General features: G+C 38.7%; 2 protein-coding genes across 2 annotated transcripts; one reads left to right on the forward strand and one right to left on the reverse strand.

Annotated features, from left to right (window-relative positions):
* The first annotated feature begins 1,013 nt into the window (after positions 1-1,013).
* On the forward strand, positions 1,014-4,723 carry LOC111017090 (asparagine synthetase [glutamine-hydrolyzing] 1). The gene is made up of 13 exons (XM_022292759.2): positions 1,014-1,231; positions 1,740-1,878; positions 1,972-2,067; positions 2,170-2,311; positions 2,419-2,609; positions 2,710-2,871; positions 2,970-3,050; positions 3,140-3,361; positions 3,452-3,586; positions 3,666-3,746; positions 3,831-3,917; positions 4,054-4,161; positions 4,245-4,723. Exons 1-13 carry the CDS (start codon positions 1,152-1,154, stop codon positions 4,485-4,487), a joined length of 1,767 nt encoding a protein of 588 aa, XP_022148451.1. The 5' UTR covers positions 1,014-1,151; the 3' UTR covers positions 4,488-4,723.
* Positions 4,724-10,330: 5,607 nt separating this feature from the next.
* LOC111017066 (PHD finger transcription factor) lies at positions 10,331-17,913 on the reverse strand. Its single transcript, XM_022292718.2, has 11 exons — positions 17,479-17,913; positions 14,307-17,033; positions 14,105-14,231; positions 13,912-14,000; positions 12,934-13,175; positions 12,461-12,547; positions 12,243-12,342; positions 11,800-12,004; positions 11,573-11,708; positions 10,877-10,931; positions 10,331-10,797 (listed from the first exon to the last, which is right to left on the reverse strand). The coding sequence occupies exons 1-11, from the start codon at positions 17,566-17,568 to the stop codon at positions 10,639-10,641; spliced, it is 4,017 nt and encodes a 1,338-aa protein (XP_022148410.2). The 5' UTR covers positions 17,569-17,913; the 3' UTR covers positions 10,331-10,638.
* Between the last annotated feature and the right edge of the window lie 644 nt (positions 17,914-18,557).

Genomic DNA, 18,557 nt, shown 5'->3' on the forward strand with positions numbered 1-18,557 from the left:
AAAAATTGTCGAAAACCTTCTTTCTTTTTCTCATCGGCATACGGATGAGATGAGAAAAGGCTCCATAGCGAAAACGGAGACTGCTTCTAGCCAACATCGACACCGAGTGAGAAACGTCTCTTCTTCTTTCGTTTCACTTTGCAATGATCCTCACAATTAACTAGTTCAATTTCGGGATTTCTCTTGAAGAACGACCCTGGTGGCAAAGATGGGTGAAGAGGTGTGTGAGTACATCATGCTTTTGATTCCAAGGCGCGGTGAGGGGGCCTTACAGGGAGGGTGGAGCTTCACGAAGCACTGAATCAACTGCTCCTCCATAATGGCTCCTAATACCACTTAGAATGATTAGCTAATCTTCGATGATATATGAAAGTACAAAATGTCATTAATATATGCATAATATTAATATTAATTATTTTTAACCTATTTAAAAATAGTTTAATATTTTTATTTGTTAATTTAATTTTTTTTAATCTATTTAGAAATAGTAAAATATTTATTTGTTAATTTAAATATTTTTTTTACATTTTTAAAATTTATCTAATTTTTACATAAATACCTATAGATATCCACGTATCTTGTTATTCAAGTGTCTTAAATTTTTATTTTTTTACCAATAAAACATAATTTATACTTTTTAAAAAAAATATATATGTTTTGCATTACTATCTTTGAAGTTGAATTAATTTTAAAAATTCAACCATAATTCAAAATACATGTTTATTTTTCTCGTGACCGACTTGTGTAACGAAAGCGGTGCTGACGCAGCACTTCCAAGTATTTTCCATACGGATAATGCCGAGCGCGAAAATTGGAGGTTTGAGGGTCAAGAGAGAAACGACCTCTACCGTCCAACTACGTTCCGAAACGTGGCGCAACGGCAGAGGACCTCGCCCGTGGTCCCGGAGCTACGTAGGAGGATGCGGAGGACTGGATATCTGGATAGTAGCCACAACGACGCCGTCTTGAGTGCAGCGTTCGACGCCTCCGCCCATTATAAATGCGTGGCTTCAGCAGCGGATATTCTGAACTTCTTCAACGATTCTAACGTTTTGTTCTCTGCGATTCGTTTTCTTTGAACAAATTTGCTCTCTCCTTCTTCTTCTTCTTCTTCTCCATTTTTCTATTACGGAAGTAATTACTTTCTTAATATGTGTGGAATTCTTGCTGTGCTTGGTTGCACCGATGATTCTCAGGCCAAACGTGTTCGCGTTCTCGAACTCTCTCGTCGGTAATTTCTTCTTAATCTCCTAATTCTTACTTCCCTTGTTCATGCTTTTTCTCCGTTCATTTCTTAATCTGTGTATGGCAGTCGGTGCTACTTTTTAGTTCGGTGGAGCTTTTTCGCTTTGCAAATCGAAGAACGAGAATATATATGTGTGTGTGTGTATGTATAATGTGGTGAAAAACCATTTCTCTTCATCTAGAATCGATTTTTAGGGTTTCAATCGTGTCGAACAGACTTGCGCAGTTCTGTTTGTTGTTAAACTGTGAGAGGTTAACTATCTCTGATGATATCTCGTCGTAATCTCAAGTAATTTCGGCGGGGGCTTGCCATGCAGTGCCAGTGATTTTCGGAAATTATCTGACTCTGATTGTTACCTTTTTTAACTTTTTGCTGAGAACAGATGTGAGGAATTCCCACGACGACGTCGTTGGATAGTATGAATATGAACTATGAAGACAGAAAATGAAAAGAGAACACAATTTTCCATTAACTTCTTGTTGGTTTGATGTAGATTGAAACACCGAGGCCCAGACTGGAGTGGGCTTTACCAGAATGCTGATTGTTATTTAGCCCATCAACGCTTAGCCATTATCGATCCTGCTTCTGGTGATCAACCTCTGTACAATGAAGACAAGTCCATTGTCGTCACGGTACTCCCTTCTCTTCTTTATTATCGTTTTGGGTGCGCGAAATGGAAGGGGAAGCACTCGTGTTCACGAGCATAAATTATTGCCTGAAATCAGGTTAATGGAGAGATATACAACCACGAGGAACTGAGGAAGAAGTTGGGGAACCATAAATTTCGAACTGGCAGTGACTGTGAAGTTATCGCACATTTGGTATTAACAGATATAATTGTAGAAATAGTTTTTACTCGATTAATCCTATTTTCCATGAGTTTCCCATTGGGATTATGATAGTTGTCTTTGGTATCTGTGTAGTATGAAGAGTATGGAGAGAATTTTGTGGACATGCTTGATGGGATGTTCTCTTTTGTGCTATTGGACACGCGTGACAATAGCTTCATTGTTGCTCGAGATGCAATTGGAATTACTTCCCTTTACATTGGCTGGGGACTTGATGGTAACTGAAATAATGCTGAATAAATCGCGTTGGCTCTTCCCTGTGTTTTAATCTAATGATGATCCATAGTCATGTTCTTTAAATCCTCTTGTTCTGATTATGATCAGGCTCAGTTTGGATATCTTCGGAACTCAAAGGTCTGAATGATGATTGTGAACATTTTGAGACCTTTCCACCGGGTAACTTGTACTCTAGCAAGGAAGGTGGATTCAAAAGATGGTACAATCCAACCTGGTTCTCTGAGGCTATTCCATCGACTCCATATGATCCACTTGTTCTAAGACGCGCATTGGAAAGTGTATGGATTTGAAGATATCTTATTAGATCGAACACAATTTTAAAATCTATTTAACAGGCAAAATCATAAGGATAACGAACTTACACTTTAACATATGCAGGCTGTGATCAAAAGGCTAATGACCGATGTCCCTTTCGGAGTTCTGCTATCTGGTGGCCTAGACTCATCACTGGTTGCCTCTATCACAGCTCGTCACTTAGCTGGCACAAGAGCTGCCAAGCATTGGGGAACACAACTCCATTCCTTCTGTGTTGGTCTTGAGGTTGGTTTCTTTTCTTAATCTTGCAGTTCCTAGAATTATCAATTAAATACATTTTGGGTTTTCTTTTAGTGAATAGTATTTTCCCTCTGATTATGCAGGGGTCACCGGATCTGAAGGCTGCAAAAGAAGTTGCAGATTATTTGGGAACTGTCCACCACGAGTTCCATTTCACAGTTCAGGTACAAAACACATCTAGAACTTTACGACTAAATATTGATCCCCCTCGTCCTTGATCTAACGTTGCCGCCTTTATCTTATTTTCTAATAGGATGGGATTGATGCCATTGAAGATGTTATTTACCATATAGAAACATATGATGTGACCACAATCAGGGCAAGCACGCCTATGTTTCTTATGGCACGGAAGATCAAGTCACTAGGAGTAAAGATGGTGATTTCTGGTGAAGGCGCTGATGAGATTTTTGGCGGATATCTGTACTTCCACAAGGCTCCTAATAAGGAGGAGTTTCACCGTGAAAGTTGTCACAAGGTATATGCACTGCTTGATTATTTTTCAGATTAGGGGTGAGTGGAAATGCATCAATAACAGAGAAAGCTTTTGTTCTTGCTTGGCTTGCAGTTAAAGGCACTTCACATGTATGATTGCTTAAGAGCAAACAAAGCAACTTCAGCGTGGGGCTTGGAAGTTCGAGTTCCATTTTTAGACAAGGAATTTATTAATGTTGCAATGGCCATTGATCCAGAATCGAAAATGGTAGAGAAGTGAACTTCACATCACAACAGTTAGCTAATAGCCTTTTTCATTTCTTATCTCATCTTTCAATCTATTTCAGATCAAACCTGAGCAAGGTCGAATAGAAAAATGGGTTCTCAGGAGAGCTTTCGATGATGAGAAACAGCCTTATCTCCCTAAGGTCTGGCTTGAGAATTTTACTGACTTTGAAAGAAAAATCCTCTTTTCTTAGATAAAAATGTAAACCCTTTTTTCCTTGCTGCAGAATGTTCTGTACAGGCAGAAGGAACAATTCAGTGATGGCGTTGGATATAGTTGGATCGATGGCCTTAAAGCCCATGCTGCTCAACATGTGCTCTGCTCTATAGCTTTAAAGTTCATTTAGTGTTTTTATAGAAGAATGAAGTTAAAAAAAAAAAAAAAAAAAGAAAACTTAAAATCTTTTGGAAACAATGTTCATGTTCCTGATGATTAATGCTCTATTTCAGGTGACTGATAAAATGATGCTGAATGCTGAGCACATCTTCCCCCAAAATACTCCATCATCAAAAGAGGCCTACTACTACAGAACCATATTTGAGAGGTTCTTCCCACAGGTAATTCACTTCCTACTAAAGTTTAGTGTTGACAATGCGGGTGAATTTGATTTCATTAACCTTGTTTTTCACTCGATTTGCAGAACTCAGCTCGGCTTAGCGTCCCAGGAGGGCCGAGCATCGCTTGCAGCACAGCGAAGGCTGTGGAGTGGGATGCTGCCTGGTCTAACAATCTTGACCCTTCAGGTAGAGCTGCACTTGGAGTTCATGTTTCGGCCTACGGAGACGAGGTAACCAAAGTCCCGAACGGCGTCGTACCGCCCAAGATAATCGATACCGTTCCCCGAATCGAAGTTGCTGCTCCAGGAGTGACAATCCTTAGCTAGTATAGTAGTGCTAAAATCACGTCGTGGAAATTACATGCCTTGAATGTATAAATAACACGGGTATTATATTATTGCTTATGTAGGGTGAGGCCTTGAGCAAGGGTTATTATTATGAGACCTTCCAAGTTCTTCTAGTCATCAAAACTTTTTCCCTTTAAGCATTTATGAATGTACATTTAAATTATATGATATGATTCTGAAAATTGCAAGTAGAATCAAGCAGGTCAAAGTTTCCAGATTTGTTTTATTATCCTCATCTTTTAGACCATGCAAATGTAATTTCCAATATCATACAAAAAATGTCTTAAATCGCTCAAATCGAACTTGGTTCAAAAAGTAAAGCAAACGGAAATCAAAACAGTGGAATACGGGAGCGTCAAAATCGAACGAAGGAAACCAAAAGGCTAAAGGGCACTTTGGGTATTTCGTTCCACAACAATCACCGTCGTGATGAAATGGTAAAAGATGGTCAAATTGTTAATGACGTGGCATCTCAATGGTGGTCAGATTAGATGTATTTTAAGTGACACGAGGCTTTGCATTTCAAAAGTTGAAGCTTTGCCATTCTCTCTCTTCGTTAAATTTCCACCTTTTAATTAAATCTCTCAGGTCCAATGGCTCACATTTTACCCTAATCTTAAACACCTTTAAATCTCTCCTCAACCTAATTTTTCAGCATTCATCCCACTCTTAGATCTCTATTGCTTAAAGGTTCCTCTAAAGAAGCTCCATTTACAAAACTCAAAGTTATTGTCATATCCATGTGACTCGTAGAACACAAATGAAAAGTATCTCAAGATTTCTTCGTAAGAATTTCGCGATCTTGCAAAAATGCAGCGCACGTTTTTCTAAAAAGTCGGAAGGTCAAGCTAAAAATAGTTTGGGATTGAATCGTTTAGTGTTTTGAAATTCTTTGATTGGTTTGAGAACCTGATTGAAGAAAAAAACTCTGTAGATCCAAATTTATTCTAGTGTGTTTCAATTCCACAGTTCAGATGAAGACGTTGAGGCAAAATTATTCGAGAGATTTGCTTATTTAGATCTAGTGAAATGGATCGTAGTGGTTTGATCTTGAACCAATTAAAAAAATCGGTATATATTGGATCTTGAACCTACGGAGCCTTTGACAGGCACTCGCTCATTCAAACTCAGGTCAGTCGATCCTCCATTTCATCCGACTAGAGATGTGGAGGCCAATTCCAACCTTCTCCTAAGAAAGTTCACAACTTCTCCCCTAAGAAAGAAGTCTTGGAGAATCGCCAATAATACTTAAGAAAGAGTCCTTGGGAGCAAAGTAAGTATTTTGATGTCATCCTAAACAAGTTTTAGACGTCTAAATTAGAATTAATTTTAAATTAATTTGAAAAACAAAAATTTTTAGTTTAGTAAGTAACCCTATTCACCTATTCACCTATGTTGCTATACTATCCTACAATTAGTATAGATAGTAGGACATGTGGTGGAGGTGGAGAATTAAACTCATAACTTCTTGGTTAGAGATATATGCTATTGAGCTAGATTCACTTTGGTTTGGAGTTCTAACCACTCATGGAATTGATTATCAGTTTTCTGCCCATATATCTTTAAAATGGGGTCGCAGAAAGGAAAGGAAGCATAGACACATATCAGAGATACAACTCTTGCTCCGTTGTTTGAGAGCTGTGTCCCCCTATCTAGTAAGGTAAGTGGCCCTATGTTAGTTGGGGGCCTTTTCCACCCTTTTAAATTTTCAAATACAAAAATCAAAGAAATTTCTATGGAACTCACTTATGCTTGACGGCTCATACTGATGACGAATGTGACATAATGAGAATGATGAATTTGAAAAATTGGACCGAAAATACATGTCTCCTAGAAAGAAAAATACTAGCTTAACTCATGACAACACTTAGTTATTATATGTTTGAGATTAAATGCCAATGATGTTGTAAAGCATGATGATGATGAAGAAAAATGTGTTTTGTTAAATAAAATTAAATTTCTTGAGCATTGTGTCTTTGAATTAAATAAACTTACTAGAACTCTTAGGAGTCGTTTGTTTTGTGGGAATCTTAGATTCCAGTTGGACGAGTATCTAGATTCCACGTATGGTTTATAATAGACATGGGCTATTTCCTGTTGCCAATTGGTTAATATGGGACAAAACTATGGCCATGCAGGAGAGTTTCTGCTTCCGCAAAGGTTGCATCTTTGCTTTGATCCCTAGAGGAGACTTGTTCAATTCCACATGACAGCTATTTCTAGAGGGGACGACTTCCCTACTCCTTTAAAGTTCATCTTGATGTGATTTGAAGAGGAAATTGCCACAAGATTTAATCTTGATATGTTTGAATGAATTTTCATTGAAAAAGGAAAAAAAAGCCATGGTTTTCATATTTGCCTGCTAAGTACCTCCCCAATGGCAAAAATGGATTGCCCAACCCACCTCTAAACATTTTACATTTTTGTCTTTAATTTTTTCTCCATGTATTCTTTTAATTTTTCCTCAAAATTTTTTTTATTTTTTATTTTTTAATTTATAATTAAAATAAATTAATGTACCCATCATCTAATAAATAACTTTATGCTATTAAGTATATTTATACATTAGATTTACAAATATTTGTTATCATAAATATATAATTCTAAAGCAACTTTTTTTTTACGACCACCATAGATGTGATATTTTTCCTCTTAAAAAAATATAATTGATGATAGTTTATCATCCAAGATAACATAAATTATATGATTGTCTTCTTGGAAAACTATTAAAGTTGAAAATGAAATTTATATTAAGTTAATATGAATTAATTTGTTCAAATAACATGTAGAAAAATTTTAAAAATTAAATTAGTTGAAATAAATCTATTATATTAAATGAATTTATAAATTATATAAATATTCGTAAGGGCGGTTTTGGAACATTCTATAAAATTTAACACATTCCTAAGAATAAATCTACAAAACACTATCTAAATATTAGGAAAAAATGTGGTTTTTTGGAGATGTCAGACATCCAAAGTTGCAGGCATCAATAGATGTTGGACATCTACATTCCCGAAAAACAAACGGGTCATTAGAGAAAAAGAGTCAGAGTCATTGTGCTAAAGAGTTGGTAAAAAAAATTAGATAAAATTATTAACATGGGTAATTATCAATGAGAGTGTTACTCTATCTAGTTCAAAAACAACTTACGTTGAAGCTTTTTCTAAAAATTTGTGCATAATTCTAAATTTGTACGAATGTAATTAATTAGTGGGAGTCACCTCAAACTTAATGAAATCGTCTCATTCTCTCCTACAACGTCATCAATATCATTCAAATTCCTTATTTTGTATAATTACTACAACTTTTACCATATTTTAACATAATCAGAAATGCTAGCAGTCGTTCACTGCCTCAGGTCTTGAAGGCAGTACTTGTTGGGCTCACATTTTGTGGTAAAGACGGACAACAGTGCAATTTGCCACTTCTTCGATCAGCCTAAGCTAACATCCAAACAGGCCAGGTGGCAGGAATTGTTAGCCGAGTTTGATTTTAAGTTTGAACACAAGGTAGGAAAGTCCAACCAAGCTGCCGACACTCTTAGCCGTAAAGGCGAACATGCGGCCCTGTGCATGTTAGCCCACATTCACGCCAGCAAAGTGGATGGGTCGATCCATGACCTCATCAGAGAATATCTTCAAAGAGACCCCTCCGCCCGAACTGTGGTCGAGCTGGCTAAGACCGGGAAGACCCGCCAGTTCTGGGTTGAAGGGGACCTATTATTTACAAGAGGAAACTGACTGTACGTGCCAAGAATGGGAGACCTGAGAAAGAAGCTCCTACATGAGTGTCACGATACTCTATGGGCTGGTCACTCGGGGTGGCAACGGACTTACGCCTTGCTGAAAAAGGGGTACTTTTGGCCAAATATGCGGGAAGATGTGATGCAATACACGAAGACCTGTCTTATCTGTCAGCAAGATAAGGTAGAAAGGACTAAAATAGCAGGGTTGCTTGAACCCCTACCAACTCCTACGAGACCATGGGAGAGTGTGTCGCTCGACTTCATCTCTCACTTGCCCAAGGTAGGAGAACATGAAGCCATTCTTGTCGTTATCGATCGATTTTCCAAATATGCAACTTTCATTCCGACTCCCAAGACGTGTTCCGCCGAGCTGACGGCGCAGTTGTTCTTTAAACATATAGTAAAGCTATGGGGAGTTCCGACGAGCATCGTTAGCGACAGGGATGACCGATTTACAGGAACCTTCTGGACGGAACTTTTTTCTATTATGGGTTCAAGCTTGAACATTTCCTCGAGTTATCACCCACAGACCGATGGTCAGACAGAGAGATTCAACAGCATGCTTGAGGAATACCTGCGTCACTTCATCGATGCCAGACAAAAGAACTGGGTCCAGCTGTTAGATGTGGCTCAGTTCTGTTTTAACGGCCAGACAGGTTCTTCAACAGGAAAGAGCCCCTTTGAGATTGTGTGCGGAAGACAGCTGTTTATGCCACATATTCTTGACCACCCGTATGTGGGGAAAAGTCCTCAAGCTCACAACTTCACAAAGGAATGGAAGCAGACGACAGAAATTGCTCGAGCATATTTGGAAAAAGCTTCCAAGCATATGAAGAAATGGGTCGACCGCAAGAGACGCCCTCTCGAATTTCGAGTAGGTGACAAAGTTCTTATCAAGCTGAGGCCAGAACAGATTCGTTTCCGAGGACGCAAAGACCAGAGACTCGTGAGAAAGTACGAGGGACCCGTGGAAGTCGTTAAGAAGGTGAGGAGTGTCTCGTATAAGGTGGTGTTACCAGCTTGGATGAAGATCCACCCGGTAATCCATGTAAGCAATTTAAAACCTTATCACCCCGACCTTGAGGATGACGAACGCAATGCTGTTGTGCGGCCCGCCATCGACTTCAAACGGAAGGAAGACAAAGAAGCAGAAGAGATCCTTGCAGATAGAACCAGAAAGGTGGGGAGACCCGTTCTAAAAGTTCGAGAATTCCTCGTCAAATGGAAGGACCTACCTGATGCAGAGACCAGCTGGGAACCAGAAGAAGACCTTGAAGCCTGGAAGACGAAGATTGAGGACTTCAAGCTGCAGCAGTTGACAGGGACGTCAACCGTTTAAGTGGGGGAGAATGTTGTGGGCATGCTTGTCCAGGGTGTGTTACCCATGGCCGCATGTCCAAACCATCCTCACCATTCGCTTTCCTTTCATGTCTTTAAAGCTTTCTAGTGTAATTTTCTTGTATCGGGTTTTTGGGGTTGTAGGTGGAATTTGGCCGAGCGGCTTTGGAACTAGGTGTGTATTAGTAAGATATGTAAGCATGCTAAATTTCAAGCCAATCGGAGTTCACACGAGCCCTGTAGGCCACCGAGTGACTCCTCGCCACTTAGGACGTCTACACCTGCCACACCAAAAATGCCTTATATACCTTAGGGGGGACCAAGTAGTCATCAAACCTCCCCCCAACCAAGTGTTGTATACTTTCTTGCAATCAAAGCTTTCTTGCATCTAATGTCTACAATGCTTGTTTTAAAGATGTTTTCAACTGTTTTTCTCTCACGTTTTCTAAAACCAATTTTCTCCTAAAACGTGAGCGAAGGCTAGACCCACGACCGAGATTGTCCGCAACTTACCGTTTTTCCCGGCTGACTTGCTCGTTTGAGCTAGAGCAAGTGCCGCACAATCGCTCGAGCTACTTTGAAAAGATGCGATTGTGACACTCGGCGTGTATCGAACAAACAGTTGAGTTGAAACCTACAAAAAACATGTTCTTCAAAACCAATTTTTCTGCTCGACTAAGCATCCAAGGAACAAAGAGGTATCAAATTGAACAAAAAAGTGCATGCAAATGAAGCGTAAACAAAATTTAATTCTTCATTTTCTCTGCAAAATAGCTGTTTCTCCATATGGTTTACTTCATATTATTGTAGACAAGAAGGAAAGTTAAAGTGCTAGTTCATGCCAACCAAAACGACTAGCATCAATATTTACAACACCTCATCCTAGAAAAACCTATCAAAAAACTTCTTCCTAACTCTCTTCCTGCAATTATTTTGTACAGAAGAACACGCAAAAATTCCGAGTCGGGTATTATGGCATGCTGCACTAACAAGTTAGGGATCTTTCGGAGCATCGTCCTACTCGAGAGCACAATCGAGTCTCAATCAACAACTGATCAACTTGCTTCTCCTCCTGTAGTACTTCAAGTAGTCATGAGCACTCTGCTTGAGACCCCCAAAATGTTTGTAGCCTTCGGTCAAGCAGACGGGAAATTTCTCAATGTGGCTTGTTGTATTGTTTTGAAGATGGTTCTTCAACTTCTCCTAAGAACAGGAAGAACAGTCAATAATATGTTTTCCCAACAAAGAAATGTCAACGCAGGAGGAAAAGATGGAAATTTACCACGTTAACCACCTCCAGACCAGTGCTGTTATCACTGTTATTACCTGCAGAAGTTCTGCCGAAAAATATGCGAATCAGGAGTATAACAAGCAGGCTAAAATAAAGTAATGTAACATTTTTGTGTTCGAGGTAGAAAAAGGAGTGCAAGCAAGTTCAACACAAACTGAGGAACGAGAAAGTAAAACTCACTAACATTTGGTTTTCTCTCGAGAAATCTAGCTTTTCTTTTTTTGATATCCATGAGTGTTCCGAACAACTTGCATGCACTTTTACTAATTTCATGGGACAATTTTCTCACCCTACTGTATTTGGTTGCTAAGGAAACAGGTCTCGGCGCCTCTAGAAAGGAAACCTTTTACATTTTTCATTGGCCCCTATTCACCTCTAAATCAACCTATGGTGGTTATATACAATACCATAACCGATGCCTTCTCTCAAGAAATCCTTTTTATTTACCAAACATTATTAATCTGCAACCAATCATCACATCTAATTACATATATGTGCCACGATTGTCCTTAGAAATCTCAAATTGAAAAACATATTTGATGTTTTAATCACAGCTCTAGATCTGAGACAGCTTGGCACTTTCGTTGGAGATAGAACCACTTCTTTGGCAACAAACAGCTAATGGTAGATGCAATTGGATTCTATTTTTGTAAAATTAGTTTGAGTAATAAAGGGGAGAAAACGTACTCCGCTTGTCCTTGACTCATGATACCGCTCTCCTCGGTATGTGGCGTCAGATGAAATTCAGTTATCACACTGGATGCACAAGCATTATCAGTACTATTGCTGGTTTTGTTGACATCATCATGAAGTTCAGAATTCCCTGCCAAATATTGTAATAGAGATCTCACATGACAATCAAGTACGTATTTTTACCCACACTTAAACTAAGCCTGTGAAAAGATTTAAGGTACCTGTTAATGAGTAAGGTGCAACTGTATTCTTCAGCAAGAATTTCTGGCACATTACAGTTTCCTGGAAGTCCAGGAAAGTGTAATTAAGAAACTCTAATCTCTCGGAATCAGTCATCCTCGAAAATCCAAATGAAGTAGTCCATGCATTTAACACACTAGAAACAGCCGGCAAGACCAGCCTCTGAACTCCCAGATCTCTTAGTCTCTGCAATTACATGTGGAATATATGAGCAATATAATAATCTCCAAGCACAAGTAACACATAAACATCAACTTGACGATGTCATACTGCAACAAACTAACAAAAAAATGGTAGTTATTATAAGCCATTTGAATACAACAGTCATATCCGTTCTCAAAGACATTTGGGAAAATAATAAGTTGCTAAAAGGAAAAAATGAAGGAAATGAAGTAAAGCATATGGGTGTAAAGAGTGTAGCTACCTCTTCAAGCTCATTCATCAAGATGCGACACATGCCAAGTCGGCGATACTGAAAACGTGTGCCAACAAGGGGTATTTCTGCCACCTTCTCTCCATATACCCTTCAGTTGTACTCCCACATCAGAAATAGAATAGGAATGGAGATCGTAAAGCATAAAAGGCATCTAAAAGGAATGTTTTAGTTCTAGGTCCCACTTTGACTATGATACATGTTCTTACCTTATCGAAGCAACACTAACTAATTCATCATTTCTTTCTAAGAGCACTGTATAGAAACCTTGGAAGTTCAACCGCTTGAGCTCTGACCTGCCAAGCCATAGAGAATAAAAATCAGCTGGACATTGCAAAGTAATCATAGCTGTGATCAAGAAGTATCTATTTTTTTTATCACAATTGTCCTGTACTATTCTTAACACCACCTGCCTTCATCCTGAAAAGTGAAAATTATCATTCCAATTTTAAAATTCTCTAATTTAAATAACATATTGCACCAGCACAGATATCCTATCTACATTTTCTTGTATATTTTCAACCAAAAAAAAAAAAAAAATCATAACAAAAATAAGACCGAAAGGAGGTTGCCAATTGCAGAGTAAAGTCGCTGCGACATTAAGAAGCATCTTTTTAGCAACCATCAATCCAGAAGCCAAAATGACCGTAAATTAAATGTACTAACTAGAAGTACTTCTCACCTTCTGCTAAAAATGACATCCTCTACAATGTCTCTGCTCGTGTAATGTTCCTTAACAGGTTCGAAACATTCATGCATCACAGAGAGGGCGACATTAAGCTTGCTCTGGCTTTCTGTTAAGGTCTCAACATGAGAAGGATTGAAATAATGAGTATCAGAATTTGTGGGCTTCAGTAGTGACCAGGTAAGATTGTCACCCACTGGAATTGATTTTCCCAGTAGCCTTTGGAGACCCCAATGTATCTGAACCCAGAAAAGAATGACAAAATATTTACTAAATGATTTTCATAATGTTATTTACACTTAAACACAGCAAGAATTGCTCCGCACAACAATATCATTAATGCATCTCGATGTCTTAAATTTCTTAGAAAATTGATTCTTGATGTAGGCAAATTATGCAGGTAAAGTGGAGAAACAACACTAAATTCCATAAATTATCTAAGATTCCATACTGACTTCTGTTGAAAGCAGCCATCCGTTGTTACTTCTCAGAACCTCATTCCTCCAACAACCATAATTACTAAAGTCAATTGAATATTCATTTTGGTTAGAAAATTGGAGCATCCATTTAATCTACTTTGCTTCATCCTACCCTTCATTAATCCGTTGTTCTATATCAAATGGCTCTCTTCCTCACTGTAACCATGTTTAGGGGACTTGAGACGATATCCAGCCTAAAATCCAGAAAAGAAAATAGACCTCAAACACTGAAGATATAATTTGGTAAGAAATAAGTTTATTTGCACATATTAGAATACTATCTGCTCTTAAGGCGGTTGCAAGATCTTTATGAAATACCATCATTCCACAAGGCCAAGGATAATAGATAAATAAATGAAATGTAGGAGCCCTGAAATATTTTTGTGACATCATAACAATCAATGACTTCTCAGTTAACTATTATAAAATACAAGATGCAGTAGTAAGCTCACGATGATCCACCTTTTTAAATAAATGAAGAAGGGGTGAGAACTACCTCTTTACAATGTTTGTTACAAAACCAATAGGTTTTAGGATAGCTTCCGATGTTTTGGGACCCCTTGATTCCTAGGCAATTAACATGATCTGCACAAAGGAACACCCAAGCATTAAAGGACAATATTTATGGTTAATTCTTAAAAAATATGCATGTTCTTATATTATGAAAGCTTTCAAGGTGAAGTACCTACATTTACGCTCACACTGATAACAAGTGAGGAAAGGGTCGTCAACAACATTGGTGTGTTCATTCAATTTGTTCCAGCCACAAATGCCACAACAACACGATGGACAAAACCAATCACCTTCAGGAATGTCCTAAAATAGTCAACAGTTAACTAATTTCAAATTCCTAATATATTAAACTGAGAAACTAAGAAGAGGAATATCTACCTTTAAACCAAGGCAGCATTGGTGGAATGAAGATGGACACTGATCACATAAAATTAATGTGCCTCCAAAGTGACAAATTGAACAGATATAGTCATTCTCACCTTTAGAATCGCCACCTTTCCTACAACCAACTGCTTCTCTTTTGAAATTCCTGGCTTTTTTATTGCATAGTATCTGGCATTCTAACAAAGATTTTCCATCTTCCAAAAGTATATTTGCAGCTGACCTAGATGAAGTACTGCCAGCATGAATTTCAAAACCATTGACAGTAAATACCTTCCGACAGCAGCAGCATTTGATCCCATCACGAGATATCCTTCCTTCAGCCATTGGTCGATGACCCTTCCCTCTACAGTAGTAAACCTTTGCCCTTGGCAACACCATATTGTTGTCTATCAACCAGGAGATCACAGTTCTAGGGTTGTGGTGTGAAGGACTTGGAGTGACCACCTCATGCACTCTTTTTCTTGAGCGTGACACACGCACTGACCTCCTATGTTCCATATAATCTGAAAACTTATTGACACCCACAGATACACTTCCTCTGTTCAAACTTTGCTTAGCTGCTCTACAATTCCTTATGCGCCTCACATACTTCTTGCATACGGACTGGATGTCTGATTTATATTCTTTACCATCTAATTTATGCTGGCTTTGAAGCAAGTGAGATGAAAAATCAAATAAATTAGCCATGCTCCTCAGTTTTTTAGTCCTTTGAAATTTTTCACGACTAAATTCCACAATATCTTTGGATGGAGACGTTCTAGGAGACTCTCCAAAAAATGTTCTAATTGAAGTTGAAGGCATTGAGCATTCCTGTGAATCCATATTACTTGGTGCAGAGTAAAATTTATTTCTAACAATCTGGCCCTCACCCTTTATTACATATATATTTCCAGTACGTGTACAAGCAGACTTAGTACTTTTATAGACCCCTTCTTCATCTAAACAGATCTTGCAGGCTGTTAAAAGTGACGAACAAGCTCTGCCTAATGGTGAAGTGTAGTACCATCTTTTCCTGCCTTTTTTTCCTTTGTTGTTGTCGATCAAATGCCATCCCAAAGATAATAGATCCTCCCTTGCTTTCACTTGCATTTCAAACTCATTCTCCATTCCATTACTGCCTAACTTACTCAAATTATAGTAGTCCATGACAGCTTTATGCAAAAATTCAGGTTTTTCTAAAACGACACCAGAACCATCAAGAGTAGTTTGAGAGCAATTGTCAGGACTTGAACTACTTTCTCTCTGTTCAAGGACCCTAGATGGGAAAATTGCATGACATGGGTCATGCATATTTCTCATTTCATCTTTGGAAATAGGTGGAGGGATCTTGGCAGAGGGTTCTGTCAAGAGCTTGCACACCTGACGAAGAGAATAGAAACACTTCCCATCGGGATGGGTATACCTAAACCTAAGAATACGCTTCCCTTGACTACAATCAATTTTCCAGCCAAGATATAAAAGATGATTCCTTGCATTATCAATTAAGGTTTGTGTAGGCTTTTCTCTACCCAAAAGTAAATATTCAGTAACAGCATCTGGGCATAATGCAGCATCAGGAAGGATCGTAGCACTAAGAGATGTCCACTTCTGGGAGTTCCTACGTCCTGAACATTTCAGCTGTTTATTTACATTTTCATGCTCGATAATTGGAAGTTGATTGCTAATGGCACCATCACCAGAAAATCCCTCAGCATCAGAAACGAAGGATGATGATGCTTTAGACAGCATAGACAATGCTTCATCGTGGGACGAAAGACCTAAATCATTTGAAGTTTTCATTTTGGTCTCATCATCCAACTGATATTTCTCTTGAGCTAGATGAATATTAGTAGAATTTGTACCAGAATCCATCAACTCTGTATCCAAACCATCATGCTTGGACACTTCTTCCATTTCCAAACCACAGGCATCAAATTCATTTTCTTGATTGAAATCATCACTAGTTATCATATCACTTTTTGCAGATTCCCCTTGAATTGCAATAGCATCAAAGTCAACTAAGTTGGCCAAAGGACTCTTACTGATACAAACATTAGCTTTAACAAGTGCACTTCCTACACTGGAGGGAATGTCTAAAACCCGAAGCATTTCCTTTAGAGTAATTTCTAAGTTTTCATCAATGACCTCCGTCACCAATTCCTTCCACAAATCGTTCATAGGAAAAGTCCACTCTCCAATCTTCATGAAATCCTTTTTTGCCCGTACTTCATACCATATTTGCTTCAAAGAAACAGGAAGGTAGGATTCTTGTTCACATTGATCAATTAACTCAAGAAACGACCAGGTCCCACGTCTCTGCCAATCCCCTGTAGCCTCATCCCAATCCTGGGTAATACGAAATGCATCAATTCCAACCTTCAGCTCATCACCCAAATCCGGAAAGAAAACCCTTCTCTCTTCCGAACCATCTTCGTGATCAAAAATAACACCTTCCCACCATGCATCCTGGTAATTCACATCAACACACAGCCCATAAGGCAAGCCCCACTTTCCAAAGTCAATCTTCGGTGGTATTGGCCTTATATATCCTCGAAAATCCGAATTCCGAATAGAGGAATTAGCATCATCTAAAACGGCAGAAACGGCAACAGTATCAACAAGGAAATTAGAGCCATCATTGAGAAGAAGATGGTCGTACATGACGTGACGAACTCCATTGCTACACGCAATAACAGTGGCATCATGCCAAGAACCAAGAAACCCGTCTTCCAAACTCCTCACCTGCCATGTTTGACATTCGTATTGTAAAAAACAAAAATCGAAAACAGAGTCTATTATAATAATCACACAACGCAATGAACCGCCACCAACGTACATATATAAACCCACAGAGAAACCCCCAATCTCTTTCCTCAACGAGGAAAAGTACAAAAGAGTATGTAAAACAGGCAAAAAAGGACCATTTTACCATAAAAAGAATCCATATTAAACCTCATAAGTTCTCCAACGAACCCCAAAACAAACACACGAGCAGCGAAGAGAAAAGAGACGATTTATAAAGAAAAAACCCCAATGAGAGAATGCGACCATTAAAGCAAAGAAGGTAGGACGGCGTAAGAGCGGAAAAAAAAAACCCTCTCTACAAAAAAATCAAAACAGCCGTACCCTTGAATTTCCAATCCCAGAACACACGGCCCCATAAAATGCTAAAACGCAGTTGCATTACCTCTACTTTTTCATCAACGATGAGCCTTCTTTCAATTCTGCGCTTCCTCTTCCTCCCATTCCCCGGTGCCTCAAGGTCCCCAACCACCATTGAAACAGAAAGCAGAAGTAGGAGAGGAAACTCGCGGCTAAGGATACGCCTCCGCCTCGAAATTGCCAAAAACAACAAAAAAAGGGAGAAAAGAACAGGAATCCAAATGAAAAAAAAAAATAGAGAGAAAAATCAGAATGTGAACAAATAAAAAAGACGAGAGGTTCTTCCGTTGCAGTGCGATGACTGTTACCACTCTCTGATACTTTGTCAACAAGGTAGCAACGAACACCGTGAAGCGAGACCAAGGCTGCAGCAGATCCCCTGCGGCCGTGCCCACGCTAATTGATTTGCAACTTTGAAAATGATTGGTCCACCACATCAATCGTGTTACGTGGCGCGTGGAGACGGTCCTGTAAAATACTCCTGCACGCACTGTCTCGTCCCTCTCGTAATCCCATGCAGTTTTGGAAAATTTAATGGTTTTAAAAATGAATTCCAAAAGTGTGATTTGGTGGGAGAGCGCGCACACTAACAATATGGGATTCGATTAATGGACCGCTCAAAAGGCTTCTCGATTTGGAAGCGGATTTTGTTGCAAATCTTTTATTTTACTCAAGATATATTATATACGGTTTAATTATAAATTACGCAATATTAGCTTAGCTAAGTGGTACTGTTTTTTATACCGTCTCTTTATGCCTAACATCCTTGCTTTGCTCAGGCTCATCACGCTTCTTTGTTCTTCGTTAGAAGATTCTCAACCACCAGTTACATTGTGGAAACTTGGTGTCGACCACTATTGTACTCTCATCTTCTCAATCAATCACTACTGCACCCTCAAAGTCTATCCTTCGTGTCTTCTCAAGCTGGTATTGATCGTAAAATATCATGAACACTAAGATGTTTGGTTCGAAATTTAAAATGAAAATTTTTATTTACCTATTCTTAGTCGTGTGAAACAAATTAGGAAATAAGAAAGATCCTAAAAATAAATATAAGTTTTAAAATAGAAAGAAAAAGTGTGATGAAATATATGAAACTTGTTT

This window comes from Momordica charantia (assembly GCF_013281855.1).
Source record: "Momordica charantia cultivar OHB3-1 chromosome 2 unlocalized genomic scaffold, Mcharantia_2.0 BLBB01000002.1, whole genome shotgun sequence".
Classification (NCBI taxonomy): Eukaryota; Viridiplantae; Streptophyta; class Magnoliopsida; order Cucurbitales; family Cucurbitaceae; genus Momordica; species Momordica charantia.